The sequence below is a fragment of the Melanostigma gelatinosum genome (assembly GCF_949748355.1).
Source record: "Melanostigma gelatinosum genome assembly, chromosome: 9".
Classification (NCBI taxonomy): domain Eukaryota; kingdom Metazoa; phylum Chordata; class Actinopteri; order Perciformes; family Zoarcidae; genus Melanostigma; species Melanostigma gelatinosum.
Genome location: NC_136642.1, coordinates 20,633,349 through 20,658,831, shown reverse-complemented (window position 1 = coordinate 20,658,831; position 25,483 = coordinate 20,633,349). Strand labels below are relative to the sequence as shown.

At 44.7% G+C, this 25,483-nt stretch overlaps 1 protein-coding gene across 1 annotated transcript in view; it reads left to right on the top strand.

Annotated features, from left to right (window-relative positions):
* Positions 1 to 25,483, top strand: part of rspo2 (R-spondin 2) — a 52,900-nt gene that overhangs the window by 1,580 nt on the left and 25,837 nt on the right. Inside the window, exon 2 of the mRNA XM_079275769.1 lies at positions 20,714 to 20,902. Within this exon, the coding sequence (XP_079131895.1) occupies positions 20,714 to 20,902 (189 nt within the window). The remainder of the gene's footprint in view (positions 1 to 20,713; positions 20,903 to 25,483) is intronic.

Below are 25,483 nucleotides of genomic sequence, written 5' to 3'. Positions count from 1 at the left end.
CTTAGGCAGTATATACGAGGTGGGCTGTAATTTTCCCGAGTAGGGTCAGTCTTTTTTTGGGGGGATGGGGTGGGGTACTGGTTAAATCTGGAGGGTGTTTTGGATGGTCAAGCAGCAACATTTGTGTTAAGGTGCCTTTTTTTATTTGTGTGGCGTGTGTGGGAAAGAAAGGGGTGGAGAGAGGGGTGGGGGGGGGCTAACCAATGGAGATGAGATCAAGAGGTTGCACATTTGACCTCAAGAACAGTTTTAGGCTGAGCACTATAAGCTACACATTGTTACCCCCCCCCCCCCCCCCCCCCCCCCCCTCCAGCTCTCAGAGCGGATGTTATACTTGTCAAACTAATCCCATGCAAATATGTACAGGTTTTGCCCGTACAGTGTTGTTGGAGGTTGTGTGTGTGCGTGTGTGTGTTTGGGTTGGGTGGGGGGGGCAAACAGCACTTTGGGCCAAAAGTGCCATTCGAAGCGGTGGCAGCGGGCCAAGTTTTCGGTATTTGCTTCCTTCCTTTATTTATCACGGTTATATTGAAAGGAGCATGTGTAAGAGATCATTGTCCAACATAGGCCCAGAAATGCTTGAATATTTTTCTAGCCCCCCCCCCCCCCTCCCCGAGGTTCCTGTGACAGCTTTATACACAACCCCCGGCTGGCACGCACGGGGAGCTATCCAAAAACCGAGACCCAGGCACATTAAGAAGAAACACTAAATTTGGCCACATTGTGCTTCCCTTAGACGTAGCTTTTTTTTTATGGGTGACAAAACACACCCTGCATAATTTAACAAATGTCTTAATTTTTACATGCATGTAAGAGTTTTTGCCATTGATATACTTGATATATTGCACGGGTGCAGCCACACGAGCGAGTGAGGTACAAGGGATGGAGGTGCCGTTATGATTAGGGCACGTCGCGGAGAAAGACAGTCATTGCGTATGACTCGGGGCCCGAAGGAAAGTGTGAGTAGAGGCAAGATTGGGATCTTTGTGTGGTTTCTGGGCTGATCTTGTCTTGCTCACTCACTGCATGGCATGACCCAACCTCCTATTTGGCTGTGGTAACTGTGCATATACACATACTTTTTTTTTTTCTACTTCCCCCATGTAAAACAGATGACAAAACATATTCAATTTACACCTCCTTACCCCCCCGTCCTGCCCACTACAAGCGGAGGAAATGCTGCCAATGAGCCCTTCTATGATATCATAGGTAGACACAAGGGTATTACTTTTCATTTTTATTCTCTGTCTAATGATGCCACCTGCTGACTACATAAAATCAGGCTCGACTACCAATGCATGCCCGGAGGAACAGAGACGCACACAGTGGGGCCCTAAGACGTTTCAACAGGTAATGAATCGGTAATAGCTGTCGAGAGGGGTGAAAAAAAGTTGCCATGTGACACCGTTAACCCTTCCACATCCGCCCAGAAATCCCCCCCCCCCCCAAATTTGAATTCCCGGCATGTTTCAGATCATATTCAACTGTGTAATCTGTTACTTTGACGGCGTTCCCAGATGTTTTGAAGGACGCAGGCGATTAGATGGAACTGATGCAGCCCAGCAGGGTGGAGGGAGGTGAGGTCAAAGACGTGGGACACTTTGTACAGTCTGCAGCGAGGGAGAACAGAAAACACAGAAAACTGTTGGGATTTGATGCTGAATATGCCCGTCTTTCAACAAAGAATCCCATAGAAAAAAAAGAGAGTGTGGAAAATGGATACTCTTCAAGACTTGTGAAGTGACTTTGTGGTTTGTTGGAATTGCAGCAAAAAGGATCCGATGATTTGGAAATTCTGATGTCAATTGCATCGTTTGGGCTGCATGAGTTCGAAAAAAAATGACAGCATCGTTGGATGCAGACAAGTCATTCGAACACAGTGGCCTCTCTTTCTGAGCCCTGGAAATCCGGCCTCGGCGTGCCGAACGCTCGCACAGAGTCCCAGGTTTGTGGTGTAAGTGTTAATGTTGGAAGGCGGCACTTTCGGTGCGATGTAATGCGCTGATTAGGTGTCTGACGGGGGAGGAGGCCGCCTTTTCAAACCAGCCTTGCCACCCTTGCCTTCGGAAAAAGTCACGCGGGTGATACGTCTGTTGAGGCTCTCTCACATGATGGCACTCTTAATCCAGGTGATGAGAGCACTTCTTTTTTCATTCCATTAAACAGGAGTTTGTTTATTTCGCCACATCGCTTAAAGGAAACGCTGGTCTGAGACAGCGGGGGAGGAGGTGGCGCTGGTTGAGGAGAGAGGTATGAGGGAGGGTGGGGGGCTTTTTAGGGGATAAGGAAGGTATATTCAAGCAGATTGGCTGGAAAACGGCTGAATGTGAACAGCATCACCTGAGAGGGATTACGGCGAGCCGAGTCTTGACCTGAGCCTGAGCTCCGGCGTCAAGGAACAGAGCTCTGTCTTTGCTCTCCCAGGCCCCATCAGCCAAGCCTCCGTGAGTGTAAATCTGTGTGTGTGTGTCTGTGTGAGAGTGTATGTGTGTGTGTGTGCGTGAGAAACAGAGCACAGGGAAATACGTGGACACCCTGCAGGTGCATGTTCCTGATGCTCCAATCAAGACATCAAGTCCAGAACAAACCCCCCCCCCCCCCCCTGAAACCCCTCGACCAATCCCGTCCACGCTCTGTCTCGGGGATTATCATGGCCATTAAGGACAATGACTCGCTTATGCGGCGTATTGATAAATCACATTAGTCTGACCCGGCCTCCGAACTCTGTCGAAAGACTAGCTCCTTGTTTGACCTACTAACCCATGCATGTCGATCCTGGCCTGTAGCGCGGCTCCCGCTCCGAGTCACAGCAGTATCAGATGAAGCCGGTGAAAGGCTCCTCAGTGCGCCTCATGCCATGCTACACTGCCGGGAAAAAAAACCAACAGAGGAAGAAAAAAACATGCAGTGGCATGAACTTTCTACTAGAGAGACAGAGAGACAGAGAGGGATTCTTTCGGGTACCACGTGACGAAGCGGAGGATGATCTGCTTCCCTTTTTCTTTGTTTTACCCCTTAGAAAAAAAGATAAATATGTTCTCCGGTTTTACCTGTATCTGAAAATAATCAATTAATCCTAATGAATAGAGATGGCTAAAAGATCCTTTATCCCACGTTTTTACGCTAGCAGGTTTCTGAGGAGGCAAGGAGGCTGGACACGGGACTCATCGATCATCACTTTAGGTGTTGCTATATGTTTCAGTGCTCCATGTGGATTCGAAAGAACATTCACTGCGAGCAGATTCGATCCCTCTTTTCTTTCTGATTCAGTCATTGTCATCAGAGGATCCCATGTGCTGGCGAAGCTCAATGCCAAACAGATGGTCTTATTTCAGGCTCCATTTTTAACCACACTGTAAAAACTTAATTTTTTACTTTCGGAAATGTGAAATAAAATGAAGTTGTTAAATATAATCTTATAATACGCTCCACATTTCCTCACGGTGATCGGAAACTCCCGAGCAGCAGACAAAAAACGGCAGTGTCCCTCCAGAGCGCGATGGCGATTTTGTAACGCTCACCCATGCTCCGTTGCCTCAATTGCTCACTCCCCTCCCGAAGCTATTACACCTTAAAGCGTTTCCGTATGAAGCTACTAAATATGACCAGCCAATTTGGTCCGATTCTCTCAAGGTTATTGGGCCGTAAAAAAGAAAATCTAATGTGGGAATCATTTTTAAGTGGCACACATAAAACAACAACACAAAAGGAGCATTTAAAAAAAAAGAAAATGACTCATGCAAGGGCTTCACAGGTAGGGGAGCTGCCCAGAGCCGGAGATGGAGCCCCTCAGGCTTACACTCAAATGCACTTCCAGACTACTTAGCTCTCACATTACTAATACACACCTCTGAACAAATTCAGTGAAGAGCTGTTTAGAGGTAATGACGTGGTCACAATAGGCATCCATTGTGTTTTTCCCCACAATGAATTTGATCATGGGAATTGTTAAAATTGACCAATTTCCCCTTTGCTGTTTACAAAATAAAGTAGCTAAATCAAACTTAAAATCAGCTTTGGACTTTTTTGGACATACAAATTTTTGTAGAGTGAGAGATGAGGAGATCGCGAACTACTCTCCATCTGTGGCGTAAATATGCAGCTGGATAGCTTAGCTTAGCATAAAGACGGAACGAAAGGGGGAAACGGCTAGCCTGGCCCTGTCCAAAGTTAATGAAATCAACCTACTTGCGCCTCTGAAGCTCACTAATGAACTGTTGTATCCTGTTAGTTTAACACACAAGTCTTACTCGTCTTATTTCTAGGGGAGGAATAGTTGCCAAGCATCCAGTAAAAAATGCCAAGAAGTTGCTGTTACCCGCCAAGAAATAGTCCAGCACGTAAAACTACAAATTGCTGTTTATTTACACTGTGGTTTTGTACAGATTAAGCAAACGTGTTCATTCTTGAACTATACAGGTGTTGGTAGCATGAAGCTAGGCGAGCTGTTTCCCCCTTTTCCAGTCTTTATGCTTCGCTAAGCTAACCGGCTGCTAGCGGTAGCTTTATATTTACCCTACAGACGCGAGTATTGATCTGATCATTTAACTCTCGGCAAGAAGGTAACTAGTGTGCTTCCTTTAAACTACTCTTTTGCATGCAACTTGGTAACTGAGCCTATTTTGATATTGGCCATCAATTGGATTTCTCACCTGCCCTAAATTCTGTAGAAGGGCTTGTCAGATGTACGGGACCATGAGCCCTTGCAGAAAACAAAACACACACACAGCGACTCTAGCTTTGCGCTAAAGGCTGTTCGCATCGATGCCTGTTCGAATGGCTGCCACTCGCTCCAACAACAGTGAGGCATAGGACTCCGATCGCTATTCCCCCCGTGCCCACCCTATAACACTCGACAGATGGACACGACTCTCCCCCCCCCCTTCTCCCTGCTTTTATGGGACCTCTAATTATGCTTACATGCCATATCAAAATAAAGCTCAGCATGCAATGCCTTTGGTATGAAGAGGAAGTGGGCTGGTCAGATGCAATAAACAGTCTCTCTGCGGGGCTCGCCTGTAATTTGGCGGCCCAAGTATGGACGCGGCGAGGTAAAGGTGCAGCCGCCCCCGCTGTTGCACGCTGCCTTTCTGACGTATCCGTCTGTGGAGGTGTGGCAAAATTGATACGCTTCAGTACTTGAATCTTGATAACATAAGGACCCTGGCTTTTTATTACAATTTTCCGCCAATGTGATGATGAAGTAGTGTGAAAGATAAACCCAACACACTTTAGAAGACGTGCAAATATATGACAGGATAGTTTAGCCCCGCCCCTGATGTATCGGAGCCAGGTTTTGTTTTTGTTTTAATGATGGTAATTGGGCACCCTTAGACTAAATGAAGACTTGCCCGTGGAATTAGGCTTGGACAAGAGCTTTGACTGCTACAGTGAGTAAGGCTTACACTGGTTTGTTTCGTTTTCTTGGGCGTGGAGCTGTGTTGAGGCTGGCTCGTTCCTCTATCTCCTAGCTCTCAGGCCCTGTAGTGTGAGGAGGGGAAGGCCTTAATGGCTGCCTGCGGAGTGCAGAAGCACCCGGTGTGTTTTTAATCAGCAACGAGGCTGGGAGTCATTACTGGGCCCCGCTGTTGAGCTCATTGTCTCTCCGACTCCCTCTGTGGACAGAGAGTAAGGCTGAGATTGAGGGGGTGGTGGGTGGGGTGGGTGTCTTTAAGGGTCATACCCTCAAGATTTATGTGGTCGGGATAGAACGAGCAGGATGGAGGAGAGGATGCACAGAGCGGTGGAGCTGTGACATACATGTGTCTGTTATCAGAGCAAAGCAATTGGGCTGTAGATCAATCATATAATTGAAGCTACAGCGCAAAATATTTTGCCTCAAGGCAGCAAAGTGCATCGCTTGTCCCGCCAGAGTTGTGATGCTATCGTTGAGACTGAACTAAAACAGTAAAGTTGCTTGTCTTAAAACTAAAGCTCAGCAGAACGGCAAAGGAGTTGGGTTTGACACGAGTAGACTACGAGCAGCACCTTCCATACTACACATAGTCATTGGCTCCATTGATAATTGTTAGATTGGAACATCTTTAAGGTCGGGATTGTCTCTGTTCGGCTCTGCAAAAGTCTACCAAAGGAAGTTGGATTTCGACAGTCTGAGTACAGCCAGACTGAACGGCGACCTCGCTCTGACGATCAGCCTCTTGTGGGTTTTGTCGATCCAATTTCAACTTGCAGTTTCGCTGCCATGGTTGTTGCCGTTGGGCTGCATGAGTGAAATACAGCTGTGTGACAAATGAAAGGACAAATCTGAATAAAATGGGTGGAAATTCAATAAATGCGGATGCTTCCACTCAGGGTGAAGGGTTTGCTGGAGAAGGAGGCCACCATGACAATCCTGCACATTGGACGATACTTTCAGGTCTCCTGTCACTGAATGCGTTCGGGTTGTAACGAGCGGTTTCTCCACCACCGGGCCCGATATCCACCAGAACGGGCCCCCGGCCCTGTTCGCCGTAACGCAGTGCCTGTCTGAGCCAGTTGTCGTGCGGTTGTGGTCGTTGTTTGTCTTGTTGTTGTCTGTGTTGACTCAAGCCCATGTATGTTTTTTGTGCTCGGCTCCGGCCGCACGCCACGCACATAGTGTAAGAAGAGAGAGCGGCAGTCTGTTTGTTTTGATTTTCAAGGCAGCACATTTTTTATGCGCTCTGTCAAAAAGGGACGTCAATTGTGGTGTGCTGCTTTTGACTTTTCTCTCTCCACCAGGGCTTCTCACTAATCTTGTTTTAGGGTCCAGACAATGCAACAAGGCTGCGGTAGAGACGAATACTAGAACAAAATGTGTGAAGCTTTGAAAGAATAAGAAAGGCCATTAACATTTTCCAGATTCCTCCACTCTTCCCCCCCCCCTCTAGTTATGCACTTGTATTACATCTTGGCTGACTTCTCCTGAACTGGATATTATTTTATTTGGACGGGGGCCAGGTCTCAGGAGCAGCAGCCTTAGCTGTGTAAACAGCTGTCACCGGCAGGAGTCATAACTAATAGGTATCTGCAGATAGGGGTCACATGTAGTTTACATGTTTACCAGCTAATGGCTTTAGAGATGGTACTGCCTTGGTGCAGTAATGGGCAGTAGTGAAGTGTAATGGACAATGCGGGGCTGGTTATCATCATCGGAGAGTACACGGAGAGTACATATGCATATGAGCGGCCAGAGCAGTATGTTCTTAAAAAGAGCTCACATAACTTTCAAGGTTGAAGAGTAATTTTCGCAGAATAAGAGATCGCATTTAAGATTTTTTTTCCCTGACTGTTTAGAGAAGAGGCGTACGTGACAACCGAATTTGCTGCTTATTTTTTTTGCAGTAAACACTGTGGCGTGTAAGCACAAGACAGGTACAGCTCCATGCAGCCGTCGCTCGCATGTCATGATACACTTCGTGACCTCGTGCCACCCAGAGATTTTTGGATTCATCCAAAAGAAGAAAAAAAATCCTTTTATCGCAGCATCTAACACCTCCGTTAGATTCTAGCTCACCTGAATACCAGAGCTGCACTTTCTTTTCCTTTTTTTCCCCTTTTTTTTGTTTGTGGCAACAGACGACATTTCCACACCCAGCAGCACAGGCTGTACTTTTACTGAGAGGAAATTATCTTTGCGCCACAGTCATCGTTTTCATTTCGCTTTATGTGCTCCATTTTAGCCCGTGGAGGCCACTCATACTTTATGAAAGCATTTATTCCATGTCTCCCTCAAAGGGCACTGTAGAAAAGAAACGTGTACTCCTGAGGGCGGAGTGTGGCCTTTTAGAGCCAACACAATCCGGTTTCTGTTAAGAATGCCGGGCGGTGCCAGCCCTTTTCGGGTGCAGTTTTGTGGTGGTGTGAGAACATGAAGCCAGATGTTATCCAGACACCTGCTGGAGCAGAAGGTGGCTGCTCTCGTCTGGATGCAACAAACTATATATCATGTAAAAACACCTCAGATGAACCTCTCTCTACAGTCTTTGTGTGCCTGTACTTCGTTATTTATCAAGACATGGTACAATTAAAGACAACTGGAACAACATATCGGCTGGCGACTGCATGAATATCAGCATATGTCTTATATTTAACCCTCTAACCACCACAATAATCTAGTAATAATGTGGCCTTTAGTAAGAAACAGGCTTCGGTTAGGCGAGAAAACAAGCAACGTTGTCTTCTTTTCCTGTGAGAGATCTAAAGTAGATGTTGGATCCAGGGGGGGGGGGGGGGGGGGGGGAGAACATCAGACTTTGATGTTTCGGGTTTTTGTTGTTTTCTTGTGGCAGGCACCATGTGTGAAAGTGAGACCATTTCTGTCCCTGTGGTGCACTCCACTTTTGACCCTGGCGCTCACCTCACATCTCCCTTTTGTGCTCAGCGTGAGCTTGTGTCTTGTTAAAGGGTTAACGAGGTAGAACTTTGCAGCAGACGTTCTGCTTGGGATCGGTATGAAGGGAGATGGAGGCAGTTAGTCAGCTATCAGCTGTTTTTGGGAGCCAGTTTTGTTTTTTCCCCCCACTTTTTCATCGGTTCATCTCATCTTTAATGCTCATGCTGCATTCACAGCAAACGTGAAGATAATTTTTGCATCGTGTTACTCGCGGGATCATTTGGGTTTATTTGCGGCATTCGTGCTGGACGTGCCGGAGAGGAGGAGTGGCTTATCGCTATGGAAACCGCCATTAACCATGGAAGAAATAAACGCCATTTTGTCTGGGTTCATAACATCATCCGGAGGAGTTCCGTGGATTTCATCGAGGTGTGTCTAGCAAGCCACATGTCGGCTGGTTTCCTACAGCTGTATGAACCCAAAATAAACAATTTAGCTGTGATTTAATTGCAATAAACGGACAAAAAGGCGATGCACATACATTTATACAAGTTTTTCGTCCGGTCTCTACTGATATCAGGTATCGTAGAGCTCTGGGTGCCCACCTACGACTACAATATTCTTTTCCTCGATAGTTTCTGATTCAACAATGGCGGGACATCAGTGATGACAGGAGGAGAATCTTAACGCTGATAGGCTTTCGCGACACAGCATAACTCGAAATTAGCGTTTTAGTGCGTTTATTCACGTCTTTGCATTGACTTTGTATGTAATCTACTCGTGTGAAAGATTCGCATCGCGTTTGGTGTGAACACAACATACGATAATTTCATTTCCCATATCGATCATATGTCTGTCAAACAGTATGTGTCTTCTTCCCATTCTGTTGATGGAACTCGCTATTTTGCTCGTGCTAACCACCTGGTTCTTCTATTTATTTCCAACAAACAACACATGTAGAGCTCAGCACTTCTGGTGTGTCAAAGGATTATTTTTTGTTGTCCTCATGAAAGAATCATCAAACAGCAAATGTGAAAGCTCAACAGATCAGAGAATATGAGGAAGAGCCGCAGGGACTCCCGAGGGTCCGGGATGAGTTGGAGAAAGTGTCAAATAATAAGAGCACTCTTCAAAAAGACCCCTTCCAAACTCATAGTGTGGTTACACCAAGTGGCGAAGAACAAACTACTAACAAATTACTAACAAAGTCAATGCAAAGACGCGAAAAAGTCAACTCAAGCGGAATATTCAATGTCAGCGTGAGCCTAGCACTGATCCATCCAAACTCTTTTAAGAAAACAAACATTTTAAAAAGTTGCTTGCTTGTCGTATTGCAGACAAACCCGACAAAGCATAAATTCTGAATAAAAAATAAATCTGCATCATTATTTCAACATCCTTTTTATCCGTCTATTGCAATTAAATCACATTAAAATCAGGTTATTTTTAGCTCGTACTATGGGAGTAAGCCAGCCGACGCGTGGCTTTGATAGATACAGGGAATACAGCTCAATGGAATCACCGAGCACCTCCGGAGGATGTTATGAACTGCCTTCAAGTTTTTCAATGTATCTGGGACTTCCACAACATGTACAACACAGCGATAGAGGTTATTTTGGCCGTGGTTGATGAAACGTTGCTGGTATCTACAATGGTCTCCACCTCTCCGGCGCATCGAGATCAAACTTACACTCCACGACAGCATCTAGGAGCACAAGGTGAACAGCTGTAGAATCTGGGCCGCTTGTGCAAATGGGAAGTCACCTCCTGTTGGTCTTTATGATCCCACCCCGCAGCATCAGTGTTTCACCTCTTAATGATCCCTCCAGCTTTTTGTAATTACCCTTATTAACGAATGATTTGGTTTCTTTTTCCAGCACTGTCAATCAGTGACAGGAAGTAATAAAACCCTGTTGATGTTGTTTTTTTACACCAACAATTTGATAGTCTTTAAGTTTACAATCAGTTTTTTTGTGTGACACTTCAACAAAACATGACTATCTATCGCCCATCTGGCTTCGCAGCTACAGTATGTTGAGCCTTCTGCCAAGTATGAAAAATCCGCATCCAGCTCTTCTGTTTCTCAGATGTGTGAGCTGGAAGTCGGGATGAGTTTAGTCAAGGTGATGACAAATGAGGAAGGGGGAGGGAACTGGGGTTTGAGTGGGAGAGACAGAGCAATGCTACATGGGGTGCAAATATGCCAAGCATGCCCGCTAACTTCCACTGATCCTCATTCTCCTCCAGCACCGAGGGGAAACGCCACGGCCGGGTCCCACTCAGCAGCATGTGTGTGTGTGTGTGTGTGTGTGTGTGGGAGGTGTGGGCGTCTGTGTGTGAGTGAGCGAGTGAATTACTCGATTTCCAGCACGTTGAGCTACAGGTGTGAAAATTAGGTGTGAGGTTTATGTGTGATAAATTACCAACATGTGGGCTAATCGGAGCCACTCCACCTTTTTTCCGACACCCACCTCTTTCTCGTTTCCCTTTTTCTTCTCACTGTTGGGGGAAAACACATTTCTCCCACAGCTTGAGTGGATTTGAGTGAGTGTAGATATTGAAATACTCTAAAGTTCAAAACTTTTTCCCTTTCTTTTGGGGCTCATTTCTTACTTTTCACCCCTTGGGATTGGTTTGTATTTCATTTGGTTTCTGTCAAAGACTTTGGCGAAAAAAATAGGCAGTTTCTTGGAACTTGGAAGATTTATATGAGGTATAACGAAGATTCTTTACATCCACCTGTGTTGTCTTTTCTCTGTCCTCTACAGTGAGGCACAGGATTTCCTGGGATGGAAGGCTTTGAAATATTCAGTAATTTCACAATAAAGTCAAATGCTTCAGCTAAATTTCCCAGATCATCATTAACACTCCCTCCGTACCTCGTTTGCAAGTCCTACTTTTAATAATTTATCGGCTTTCCGGCTATAATATTTACTGAGGCCGTTTAATTTTAATGCCTGGTCAATGCAAATCCATCAGCTGTAAGTAGTTCAAAGTAGTATTTTGCAAACTACTTCCCAGACAGTTGAAATAATAACTTCCAAATGTGGCATGCATCATCCCTGGCCTCTCACAGCTAAAGACTAGTATTTGTGATACTCCTTATGATTTTGCAGCTAAAAGGCCAATGTGTTTTTGGCAAAATAACTGACAATGAGGCCATAATATATCAAGTCCAATCTTTAGAAATCCTACAGATGTCATCATTTCGTCATCTTACTTCTTTAGACATAGTTATTAAGTTTCATCTTGACAAAATAAGTCGAAGTGCTTAGTTTATCCATAGTTGCTATGGGGCTTGGAATCCACCAATTTCCATCTGCAGCTGTATTTAAATGCTGAAATACAGATCTCAGATCATGTTGCATTCATGCAACAACACTTAGGCATGGTGCGAGTTTCTGAGAAACAACGGAGATGAGTCGAAAAATGACTGGGGCGTTTCGCAAGAACATCGTCCTTTTACTTCGAAAGAATAAATAAAGACGGGCAAAAGAGAGGGAAAGCTGGCAAGAAATGTAAACCACATGCTCGTCTTCCAGCGCCTGCCCAGAGAGAGAGATAAAGTCCATCCCCGTGAGTCATCCATGAACTCCCACAGCGCTTGCATTCCGAGTGTCGTAAAGTCCTTTTTGCACCTGCGCTGACCAACCGTGGCGTATGAAGCGACTATCACCGCCAAGAGAATCAAAGGCAGATGCCGAGTGATGACCTGTGCCACTCAGCAGGGTTATTTCTTGTTAAAAAGGAATCAAATAAAAACGGTGATAAGAGAGACATAAGAGATAACCTCTAGCATGCGTAGAGGTTCAGGGACGATCCCACGACACGTGTGATGTTTCATGCATGATACTGTGACGAAGTGTTGCAATCTATTGTTGTTGTAACCACTTCATAGCTGTCCCGTTAATATATCAAGTCCACCACCAAAAATAAAGCCGACCTATAAATGCAGCATCACCAGCGGTTATTTTAAAAACTGTCTTTTACAATGGATTTTTCCTTCACTGGAAGAAACGTTTAAGCCAATTGGAGGTTTGCATTGTTACGGCGCATTGTTTAAGCTATGTTGCCTCGACTGCGAACAAATATTCCGTTGTTTTTCGAGGCCCGACTGAACCGTAAAACATTTTATGGGACCGCGACTCACAGTGAAGAGGCGACGCTGTTACTTGACCGCCACATCAAGGTTATTCTCTCATGTTTTTCCCCTCCTGTGTGACCATGGAGCTTTCCACGGCGGTCACGTGTCTGCTATGGTCAAAGGCGCGAGTGTCAAGTGTGCATCCAATATGGCAGAAAGACTGCAGCACATACCGTGAGATTAGGTCAGCGAGGTCACCTTTTATTTCTAATTTTCCTCAAACAAGAATTATGAGGTCTCTTTCACATCAGGCGATCCAGATGTGGGTTTTGACCGAGGACATGGGATTTAAGTCATAATCCATCATAAAGAAGTTAATAAGGAAGTGAACTAAGCGAGGGTCTTCATGTAGAGTTGGGGAGAGTGCAGGGGTGAGAGCCAGGATGAGTTCAGCTGGACAGATGGGAGAAAGGTGCAGAGAGCGTTTCCAGATTGACTCAGAAACAGTCAGTGTCTCAATCTGACTGGCTGCAGGTTCAGAAATGATAGCACAGAGAGAATCAATGCACACTGCACAGGTTCCATTTTCTGGATAGCTAATACAGATTCATCAACTAAGACTGAATTGGTGGCAACTTTGACCCTACACCAGCAAAATCATCCACTTAAAGGAAGACCATGTACCTTTTGAGAGAAGAAATAACACTTCTTCCTCTTACACATTAGCAGTTGAGTTTATAAGCAGTAAAACGCACCTTTGCTCATTTCAATACATTTAAGGGTTCTGCTGTCACAGCCTTACTTGGTCTGGCATGAACAGTAGTTTATGGTGGCTAATGGTCGCTAATGTTAGCAAGCTTTGGGTTGATCGCTGTCGAACAAACACTATTGTGTCAGTTCTCTGACTTTGTTATAATAGTTTTGCATTTTAGTAAGTGACGGCAGTCACATTTCAAAGATAGTAAGACATTTTGGGAAACATACTTATTTAATTTCTTGCTGAGAGTTAGGTATAAAGATTTGATACCACTCTCACATCTGTATTGAAAACAATGTAGCTGGAGCCCGCGCATTAGCTTATCATAGCATAAAGACTGGACACGGGATACAGCTAGCGTACAAAAACCTACGTTTAAAAAATGACAGCTCGCTGTTTTACCAGCAGGGACTCCAGGAAGTTACTGCTCTAGAAAATGCTCTTGATCTTCTCATTGAATTCTAACGGAGCATGAAAGAAAATTTGCGTGTTTCCCAAAATGTCAAAGTAACAACGGGCGCTTTGTGTGACGGCGATGTGGTCATCCAACTCAGTCAAATGCAGTTTTCTCACCTGCATGTGTCTCAACCTGTTGAATCACACCAAAGTAAATTACCTTGAGCTTCTGTTTTATTGTGCAGTAAAAAGTGCAGCTTTAAATTGGCCCCCATTTTCCAGTTGCCTGTTTGAACCGCAGCTGCCTGTTTTACCCATTCGCTATATAAACTGCCACCCTTTCAAGTGAGGGTTCAAATCCTTGCGCTGCCCGCCTCGCCCGGTGGATCTGTGTCACAGGAACACTCTGGCCGAGCTAATATGTCTGACAGCAAATGTGCTTCCTCAATCTCCTGCTGCAAAATCATTATAAGCAGCAAGACTGTCCTAGATTATAAACATGTGCTTACAGTACGATCTGTTAAAGTAAACTGGGGGGAAAAAAACGTGGATCCTAAAAACCTGACTATTTCCAGCTGGAAAGGAGTCGGAGGCAAGTCCAACATATTTTCTGCTAAATTGGAACAGAAATGTGCCTTCAGTGCTGCCCAATGTGCCCCCCCCTTGCCCCTTCTGTTTTTTCTCAAAAAAGTTTGAGCTAAGTGCAACTTCCAGTTCCATGACAAATAAAGTCACGGGCCTGAGAAGCGGGCGGTTTGATGTCATTTTTCCATGTACCAGCTTTTTAACGAGCTTGAACAATGTTGAGACACTACAACGCCTGGTGAACTCTGAGTGCGAGGGGCTGACACCGTCGGCCTTTTACTGCCACACAGTGTGAGCCTACGGTTAGTCGGTTTGAACAGAGATCCAGGAAGCGCCTGTTCGCCTCTCACCGTTTGTGGCTGCATGCCCTTTTCTCTCCCCCAAGCTTTCCCTTTTTGCCTCTAAAGTGGAGCAGCAGTAAGCTTACACCGCCATTTAGGAGTGAACAAGGGAGGTGGACAATAAACAATAATTGTCTCAGTGCCACGAGGAAAGCGTATAATTCTGTTGGTGGATGTGATGCTTTCCACATGAGAGCACAGATCTTCTTGACCTGCTGCAGCTATGCGACTCCAAAGCTTGAGGTTTGCAAGCGCTGCCTCATATGACATTTACAGTTTGTGTAGATGTAGCGGATAAACAGTTTTGTCGTGTTACTTGATGAACTTTCTCATATAGACTGTACTGTAAGTGCCTTTTCCAAACAATGGGCAGTGTGGCTGCTGGTTAGTTGCATTCAGGGGCTGTATTGTTAGATTTACATACCAGGGGCCCTTGGAGAAATGGAGGAGAACTGTGAGAATAGAAACAGTTGTGTTTTAATATAAACTCTTATCCCCCCTTTGCTGGGTTTGGAATTCAGTGCTGTGTTATGATATTCCCTGAAGTCTGCTGCATTTCCAGATCAACTTCAAGACACAGTGTTTTATCCGGTTTGTATCCTGTGCTATCCTCTTTGCTCACTGGAGCTGTTCAAAACCAGCCTGGGATTGAAGTGAGAAAGAGGCACGTAACCCTTTCTTAAAACATATATGGCAGACCACAAAAAAAATCTTACTTCTGAAAGCAACATGTTTTGTCATTATTTAATCCCATTTTGTCCATAAAATATGAAACATAAGGAAATATTACTAAACTTGTGTTAAATGGTCCAGTTTGTATTTTCCACTTCTGACACGATGGCTACATAAAGTATGTTTATGTTTTAATATATTTCTCACACTATAATGCATTTTCTTCATGTTATTATTTAATATAATACTAAAATTGTCAAATTTAAAGGGGTAAACATGGTTCCAAAGGATCAGTTTTTAGCAGCGCCGACTCTAAAATGTTTTTCCCAAAGACAGCTTACAAGAGCCCACATCTGTGAAACCCAACGTAAGAATGACTTCTTGTTCTCAATGATAAGTTGGGGGCTTTAAAAGAAACACAAAAATGATGTGCAATTTTCCTTGTTAGGGTTTCGGGTTGCAAAAAGTTAGAATGGGTCAATGTGAATGATTTCATGGGTAACAGTAGGTGAGTGGAGGGCAGGAAGTGAGCCGGCCGTGGGTGGAACCCCCTGTATATGCGGAGGTTGTTGGCAGCCTCGAGCGCAGTCTGTTACGCTTGCTTTGGACTCATAAAAACATACCTGAGACAGAGTTTGGGTTTCTGCTGGGTCTCACCGCGGCCCTAATTGCTCTTGAGCTGTTTCTGAGCAAACCTCCCAGCAAGCCTATACAGCTGTAGAATGAAAGTGCTTCGCCCCAAACATGCCGTCATTCTTCATGTTGACTGTTTCACATGAATGAAGGACCAAAACTTCACCTGAACATTGTAGATGCTTATTTTTTAATTATCTTATATGTCGGACGTTTTAGTTTCAAATTTGATGATGACCGAACATAAAAAAAGATTGGTGGGGAAGTACACTTCGCTTCTTTGCCGAGAGTTTGATTGAAACTAGCAGCCGGTTAGCTTAGCTTGGCATAAAAACTAGAAATGGGGAAAGAGCTAGTTTGGTTCTGTTTAAGACAACAACATCTGCCTAGCGTCTCTAAAGCTAACTCAAGAACACATTTGATATAATTTGTTTAAAGTTAAAACTTTTTGAACAAAGCCGGGCTTGTTGTTGCCAAGTGTTTCTAGATTTTTTGCTAACAGGCTGCTAAAATGTTGAAGGGATAAGTTAGCAAGCTAATGTTAGATATGTGATAGCAAGCTACTGAGTTAGCTAAGGCATTTTACTACATTTCATTCCAGTGTCATGCCACCATAACACAAGTTGCGTATTGTCAAAATGTTTTAGCTTTACTTACAGAGCTTTAGTTCTAAAACGGACATTTGGTTCAAATGCTAACTGCACATAACGTCAGGCATCATGAGTTAGTTTTCCCTTTCTTCCTGCTGATGCATCACTTAGTTGTGGGTTCTTTAACCTGTCGTAGTGCATCCCAGTAGACGCTGGGATGCCCATCCTAGCAGAGGAACGTTACAGGCACCGTAACAAAATCAATGGAAAATCATGAATTGTTTGGGCGGGACTAAAACATGCTCTGTCTCTTTAAGAGTGGTATCTACTCTCATCTACGTCTCGGCAAGAAAGCGAATCAGCTTACAAAATGTTTAAATCGTCTTTTAAAACATACACATTAGTTCAACTTATGAATGCAAATTAATACCGTGATCCCCTCCTGATTTTAAATGCATTTTCTGTGTTACAAAAAATCATCCTCAGTCTAACTGTCACAATATAATGTGTTGATGTATATATATCCTTCATGTGGTTCAGCTGTGTAGCGTCCCTCTGCCTTGTAGACATGACACAATGATGCACTTATTAAGTCTTTGTGCTATAAAGTTCGTGCAGAGGCTTCTCCAGTAATGTTCATTTGGACCTTGGCTTTTGTAAATACAATGCTTGAGGCTTAGAGCGATCTTCAGTTAGATGTCAGAAGTGGGAACTGCGGATTTGTTTTGCTACACGTATGTATTCTGTGGTTGAAACCGTAAACGGCATCGGGCCTGTCGTGCGCAGGGAGTGACACAATGGCGTGCACGTTCCTCTTCTGTTTTAAAAAAACTAAACACATGTATTTTCACAATGATCACTTTCTGTGCGGCTGGGTCGCTTCGGGTTCGACGTGATTGACAGAAGAAACGCTAGACGAGCCGAGGCATTACATGATTTGTTGGGAAAGAAGAAGCCATAGAAGGCAGTCGAGCATGTGTCAAAACACGGTTATCATTTGGATGGACCGGGCTTGAATGTGTCTTCTCTTTGAGAGCAGCAGAAAGGCACGATATGCAAAAACAAAAACCACATCCATAACTCAGAACACATCCCCCAGCACACGAAACATTACCAGTGCCAAATTAGGTTAAGCTCCAATGATCTATAGAGACTTCAGAACTAACACTTAACCCATTTCCCTTTGATTTTCTCTTCTTTTAGTGCCACTTAAAAGCATGGCAAACACTTTTCAGTTTTCATGCCAATGAAGCGCGCTGAGGTAAAGATATTTACCCACAAGGCTCTTCCAAAGCTCTTCCAAACTTTGTCCTAAAAACGGTCTCATATTTATTCTCGTCTCAAAAATCAGATTCATATGAATGAGTGTTTTCTTTAAGCGTGTTTTCTTTAAGCGTCTTTAAGAATGGCTGAAACTTGTGGCAGTCGACAGATTGTTGTAAAGTGCGCTAGACATTATGCCGGTAGTGTAGGACGAGAGTTGGACGGCGCTGCTCCAGACGCTGTGAATTGTGGCCTCCTTCCTGACATACCTGTGGCCTAAACTTCCAAACCTTTCCATAGACACACACACCATCTAATCTCCCAAGATCAGCACCAAAAGAGTTCCTCTGCACCGTATACAGCCTTTTCCTTTCGCCCTCCTTTTGTTTTTTTCCCCAGTCGTATGCTAATTCCAGGATGTGGGATCTGCTGCATTCAAACGCCGTGTGATCATGTTGTCCTCAATCAGCGCGCGTTGTGAGATTAGCAACCAGCAAAACAAATGTTTGACAACAAAGGGTGCGCATGATTTTTAAGTTGTGTCATGAAGAACCTTTTCAGCGGCTATAATTTCTCCGCTGACTGACTGGCCAGTGATCTAAGATGACCACATGCCTTGATTCAATTTTTCCATTATTGTTGGATTGTATTGTTAGTGCTCTGTCAATACTTCTAGGCTCTTCACGGGCGGGTGAAATAAGCTTTCCAGCTTTCACAGTCCTTTACTTTTGCCAAGTTGGCTTTCCCTTCCTGTCAGTGTTGTGTTCAAGTTTGGCGAGGGCAGTGGGAGTACATGTGACCAAGTTAATGTGTGTGTCAGTTTCCTGTAAACACATCCATACTGTATATCCTACAGAAATATATGGTTAAGAATGAGGTTCGGTTTAATGTTGCGGTCTAGTTTTACTGAATGGGAGAATGTTGGAAGAATGGTGTTACGTGAAACACTTTTATTACAGCTGCAACAGCTTTTAAAAAAAATCAAAAGTAACATTGATTGGTTTCAATACCCGGACTGTGCGATGAACGGGCTTGGAGCGCTGCTGTGATCGATGGGGTGTCGCTGTAAACCTCATCCATAAAGACCGTCAGAGACACATTCAGATTAGCACTCAATCTTACTTCCAGCCACCCCGACTTCAGGAGAATGAGTGTAGTTTGACCGTCTCCCAGCACACCAACAAAAGAAATGAAAAAAAAAAGATGTCTGACATTCGGCGACTGGTTTTCACATGATTACAAACTGATGCTTGCACTGGGCCCACTTAGCGCTCCCTTTGGTCTGGGCGAATCTGTTTCGGGGCGGGGGGGCGGGTGGAATCTAATATGCGCATCCACGGCCAGTAACGCCGGCATGCTCTGCTCTGTCTCTCAGGGTTTGTCCAGTTTGCTGCACAGTGTTTTATGAAGCATTGTGGTGGGTCGCTCCGATTGAGCGGCGCTGTTACCCGGTCCCTGCTTGTGATATTTAAGATTCGGCTTAGATCAACTGAAGTGTCTCTCGTTTGGATAAATTGTGTTCGCCCAAGGACATTTTCCTGTAACCGGGACGCTAAGGAGTCTATGCTGAGAGTCACTTATAGTGGAATGGAACTGTCTTGTTACTGGCTCCTTTGTCTTTCGCAGGCAACCTGAGCCCAGGCCAGAGCCAATGCGGTTTCATCGGCTGTCTCAACACAATCGTTCAGGAGACCAGCTCTGACCAGAATTAATGCAATATTCACATTCATAACCAATCAGCATTCGAGTATCGAGAGGGGAGCCAGAGTTTGCATGAATGACAAATTGTTGAATTGGACATTTTTTACTATGAATTAGAGTATATCCTGCTGATATATCTATCATGGTTGGTTTGGTTTCAGCCTTGTACTCGGCTTGTATTCTGATGGTCAGCCCTCCCACAGTTGAGTCTGTTGCCTCCAGTTCACCCTGTCCTTGTGATCGGGTGACGTCAGGGTCGTCCACACATGAGGGATGATACTCCGGACTAAAAGAACTCGGATTTTCTTTTCAAGTGCAGAATAAACAGCCTTCTGAACCACCATGTTAGCATCTTCTAATGCGACTGTAGCACAAACTAACAGTAGCTCTGACCTAATATTTAGACATTGCTACATTCTCGTAGGCCCCTAACTCTCAACGGTCACTGGGTTTATGGCACCGCCATGCACCAGCTAGCAGGAAACTGCCAGGGAAGTTTAAAAAAAGATATGAGCCTAGCAAAGCCTGCTTTTGAATTATATATTTTAATTTAACTTTGATAAACATTCTCATCCTTTTTTGGCGATCACTGGTAATTTCTATGTACGGTAACATCACGGACGGCAGTCATCTCACTGGTTGCTCATTGAAAGGTCACTGACGAGTCATTGTTTTGGTCACGGTCCAGCTTTGGAGCCGGGTAGCTTGTAAAATGTAGCTGTAGAGCAACTTGTCCCTTTCTTTTGTCAAAGCCTCTGAACACCCACACAGGTGTTTTCAGTTAATGTGGCTGATTAGACCTCTTCTCAGGACTGTGTGGGCGCGTATGGACTACTTGACCGGCATCTTCCTAAATATCAAGCTCTGTTGCACGGGACAAATATCACACCGTCCTCATTCTTATTGGTAGATGACTAGATGTGACCCGATAAATTCCCATCGAAGTGCACCTGCGAGGCTGTTCAGAGGCGTTCATGCTCAGGCTCAAGGATGGAGTATATGCTTGAACTAAACAAGTATGTGTCTGAAACAACCACATTCGAAAGGGGGGGGGGGATCCTGCTGTCATAGAAAGGGGTGAGAGATGATGATGATTCAAATTCAGATAATTGCATTCAGTTTTAAACAATCTTTCCTGAAATTGCACTTGTTTGTACTAAATCGATCCACGAAGCCAGCGAGCAGAAAAGGTACAAATATTGTTTGACGAAGCCCCACTTCATCAGACATCAGTAACCTACATGTGGCGGAGGGGGTTTTGGTTACTGTTTGACTCTTCAACAAGCCCTTCGGTTACAGCATGCCGACACCTTTACGTGTTTACTTCCGTCTTATTAATCACCTTTGGCTGTTTACTCTTCTGTGTTTGTCCAGCAGCTAGCTATGGAGCGTACCCCATCTGTAAAGGCTGCTCGGTGTGCTCCCGGGACAACGGCTGTGTGAACTGCCAGCCCAAGCTCTTCCTGTTTTTGCGGAGGGAGAGGATGAGGCAGTACGGGGAGTGTCTTCACGACTGCCCGGCCGGATACTACGGCATGCGCAGCCCCGAACTCAACATGTGCTCCAGTGAGTACCCTCGACTTTAACCCACCCTGCCTCCCCCTAACCCTTCCATCTCCCACACCGCTGCCTTTCCCCTCCTTCTCCCAGCACCTCATCATCCCCAGACATGAACACACACACACACACACACACAGCCCCTCAGCTTCCCCCTTTTTCCCCACAACACATGATTTATTGTCAATTATCCAGAGGAGACACACATACCTCACAATTTGAACGGCTCATCTGTTCACACAGGTGGATGTGAGCAGTGAAGCATCGTCTTAGCAGCGTCTCCCTCGGGAATTGACCGTGAACTCCAGCTAGGCTGTTTCTCATGTCTCTTTAACAATCCCTTTACAGCTACAATGCCAAACATCCTACACGGTCACGAGGATATTTGAAGGCTGGAAATCCAGATGCAAACGCGAGGTTAGGAAGCGCCGAAGACTCGGCCAAACCTGCTCTTTTTATCGTCACATTGAAAACAACATGTAAAAACCAGCCCTTTTGGCCATGTCATTGAATATCATCTCAACTACAAAGATGATTGTATATTCGCATTTGGGCATGAAATCTTCTTTTGGCTTGTGGATTGAGACTTTCACCAGACAGTGTAATTTCTTGGCAGCCAGAGTATTTTTAATTTTTTTTACTTTGAACAGAAAGCCAGTCACAATTGAAGAGTCCAGATCCTCCACCCAGAACGTGCGTTCATTGAAGTTTGATAAGAAAAAAAACAAAGCATGAAGAGCGGCAAAGCATTAATCCTTAGGATTAGTAGTGTATCCGCGAGGAAGGGAAACTTGGCTCACTTTTAATTATTGTTTCAGCTACAAAGACAATGTTAGATATTTTGCTAATAGTCTCATAATGGTCTCATTGTTACACATGTTACTCTTGCGGCTTGCAGTAAAAGAAGTAAATGTTGTTTTTCACCACATATTTTTGGTTTCGAATACTGGTTTTTGGTTTAAACTTGAGACAGACCACGCCTTTGGTCTCACACACTCTAAATTATGTTTTACTAGTTAAAAAAACTCCAAATAACAACAGCGAAACGCTGACATGCTCTCATGATTCTCGTGAAATAAATAACTGTAAAATTCAATTCATGAAATGTCTCCCTCTCCTCCTCATGTAGCACCCCGATCTCATAACCTTATGTTAACATGGAATCTGCTCGAAGAGAGAGCCTTTGTAGCTTTACACGGAGCCCGAGGTGTTGGCTGAGTGTTTCATATGAAAGAAAACAGAAAGGAACTTGAACTCATTTGCTTCCCAGAGCCAAACTCCTGACAGAGCCCCGGAGGAGGGCGTCCGGACCTTTAGGCCCAATAATGCGAGCATGCAGCAACCGCAGGAAGAAGAAAAAAACCCCCGCTACATTCTGCTCACCCAATCGCTGGCGACCAAGATGCAAGACGCTGGCATGTTAAAGCTGCACCAGCCAATTCTGTATGTTGGGAGCTTGGATGGTTGAGGAAATTGTGACTTCAGTACCCAGAAATCTGGCAGTTTGACATCAGAGCTTGTTCACATTTAGCTGGGCAGGAACAGGTAGCACTGCAAGATGCATCTAACTATAAGGGTTTACATCCTCTTTGTTTGGTAAGTTGGCGTTAGCTAGCAGTTGTGAGGATGTAGTTAGCCGAAGAAATGCGCTAAAGTTGTCTTATTTACTCACTTATTTAGTCAAATCAATTTGATCTGTAAAGCCAAATATAAAAAATAAAAAAACACAGATTTGCCTCTGGGGGGGTTTACAATCTGTACAGCATATGACATCTTCTGTCCTGTTCTGAGGTAAAACAAACCCACGTGGAAAAAACTCGAAATATCCTTTCAAATATTATGCTGGTCTACACACTATTGCATATCTATTGTAAATCTGCTCTTTATAACCAGTACCAGTCGTGTCGCCCAATTTTCATGACTCAGAGAATTGGAAGAGAAAGACATCTTGTTCTCTCTCTTTTTTTTACGTAAACCCTGCTAGCCTAACCGCTGTATCCCCATGCTATGTGAATTTGAATCTTAATTGATCCTGATGTGTGCGGAAAGTTAATCTGAATTCCTCTCTGTACAAACTGCTCATAGAGCAACATCTTGCATTGTCACGTAGCATCAGATCTCAGAGCGAGACCTACTTTGATGTGATCACTGCCTCAGTCATGACTCTCTAATCCAGTTCCCTATTTGACCCTCATTCTCAATGCGCTCCGCATGTCATTTTCACCAAACCGTTCACGTGAGCGGATATTTTGTTGGGTTGGAAGCGAAGTGTTGGGTCAGTAAATATTATTTGTGAGTTGACGCAAGAGTTCAAAGGCACAGTGGAGAAATGATGGTGAGGGGGTTCTCCAGCTGCCGGGTGCCTGCCCTGGAACGTGGCATTAGGTCTCATGTTATCATGATCTTTTCAAACACAGTCTCTGAAATCACTTGGGGAGCAGCTGCTTATTATTACACCGCCGTTTGTCTGTGTGATCTTATCTCATTCAAGAAGTTTTTTTGTGGACTGCCTTGGGTAAAAGAAAACAAGAGTGAGACAAGCAAGAGGCTGGTACGCTGGCCGAAACCTCACTTTCAATTTTTACTGAAAGGCCTCCCGAGGCGAGTGACAGAGAGAGGCATGGGAGGAGAGAAGAGATAAATGCACTTCTTACTCTGTGACACAGCAATATGACGCAGTGTGACACAAGGAGAGGATAGTTTGACCGATAAAGGTCAGCTCGTTAGTATCTCCGCCAGAAGGATCATGCGATCTGTCGCGCGTGCCTGCGCTCAGAGAGCGAGTGTGCACCTCCATGTCTGTCCACGGCTAATCTCGCATTCTGCACAACATTTTTTGGGTGGCCAGTTATGGCTGCAGGCTCAAGGACCTCTCGCGGTTGAAGGTGACTCACACGTTCTCATAACGCCTTGTATTGGCTGTTTTACGCTGGCGTTGACTTCCTGCTGACTCCTCGCTCACTCCTGACCGGTAGGGGCCGCTCGTGATAACACAGCTGGGTGTATCACCGAGCCCCCCCCCCCCCAACCGTTACTCTGCGTCTATAGTGTGGGGGGGTTGTTTGGTTAACAGCTAACGCAATGAATGGTTTGTTTGGCTAAAACATCATCAGCTGTGTGATGTTCGGAAAACACGCAGTCGCTCAATATCTCCCAATGTTACAATATTCACATAAGTAAAAAAGAAAATTTTATAAAAAAGGGAAACTGTAGGCTGTACCTATATTCAATCACAGAAAATTATGTAATAGTGTATTTTATCATAATGAAGACGTACAAAAGAAATTAGAAAAATATGAATATTTTCAGTAATGCAATTTGCAAAGAACAAAGCATTTGTTCCTGGTTTTAGAAATTCAAGTTCCTGAAGTTTAGTAATTTATAGCCCTTACCATAACAGTACTAATTTCTCATGACGACTTGAGAAACTGTGCCTCACTTGATGAATTTAAAATGAAAGGCTGTCTGTTCTGGTGTCACTTCCCCACATCAAAAATAACTCCATAATTTGAGCCAACAACAGTGGGAACTATACTTTCCGCACACAACATAACTGAAAGCCCATTTACAGCCACACTCAGCTGAACTCCAAAGAGGCCCGATACACGGGAGCCACAATATTAACTCCTGAGATGTAGCCGGTTGGTTAGCAGTGCCTTTCTTGTTTTATTATTATGTTGCATTGGGTCTCTGCTCTGCAAGAACTCCTTTCAGCAGCCAATGGACGGGCTGATATGAGCCATAAACCATGTGCAGTAACGGCAGCGTTATCCACAGGGGTTCTTATCAGCTGCCCAGAAGAGGCCCCACGCTAGTGTCTGTGGGTGTCAACCCGCCGCTCCGCGCCGAAGATTTGTAGCAACGTTCACACAGTGTGCCGCTTTATGTACAGCCAAATCTGTGTGAATGCGGCGCAGTCATGCTCTCGCCTCAGTCACATTTCATAATACCTCGGTTTTAACATTACATTCCCAAGCCAAAGCATATTCTGTCATTTTGTATCACAGGCGGGCTCTCTTGCTGAAAGAATTACGAGCTGAAAGGCGACTATCAGAGCTGTCTTTTAGAAGAGAGAAGGCGTTGAGAGGGTCAGAATGGGAGCAAGGCTGCATTCAAAACTTCCTCCCTCGGGGCGTATTATGGACCCCCCACTGCTATACACACACACTAGCACTCACTCACACTCTAGACACCAACCGTATCCCACCGCAGCGGGCTTTAAAACACGCAAAATAAAAACCCCAGCTGTGTTCGCTGCCAACCAACAACCAGTCTGATCAAGGCCTGGGATTGACAATATCCTGGAAACGTGGTTCAAATATCACAACTCACTCAGTGCCAGTCTAATGGGCCACGGGAGACTCCTCTGTCAGAGGTAATTGTTTTGGACGGCCTATTGTAATTATTATTTTTTTTACTGCGGATCCAATTGCCTTTCTGCTTTGTCACATCAATTTAGGGCGGGAAGTAGAAGTCGATTAGATGCGACTTCGCCAAGATCGTTTCAGTTTTCAAGTACACTATGGGAATTGGTTGGGGTTGGAGGTGGATGAGAGCCGTGCATCATGGGTCCCGGCCAAATTGGTACCA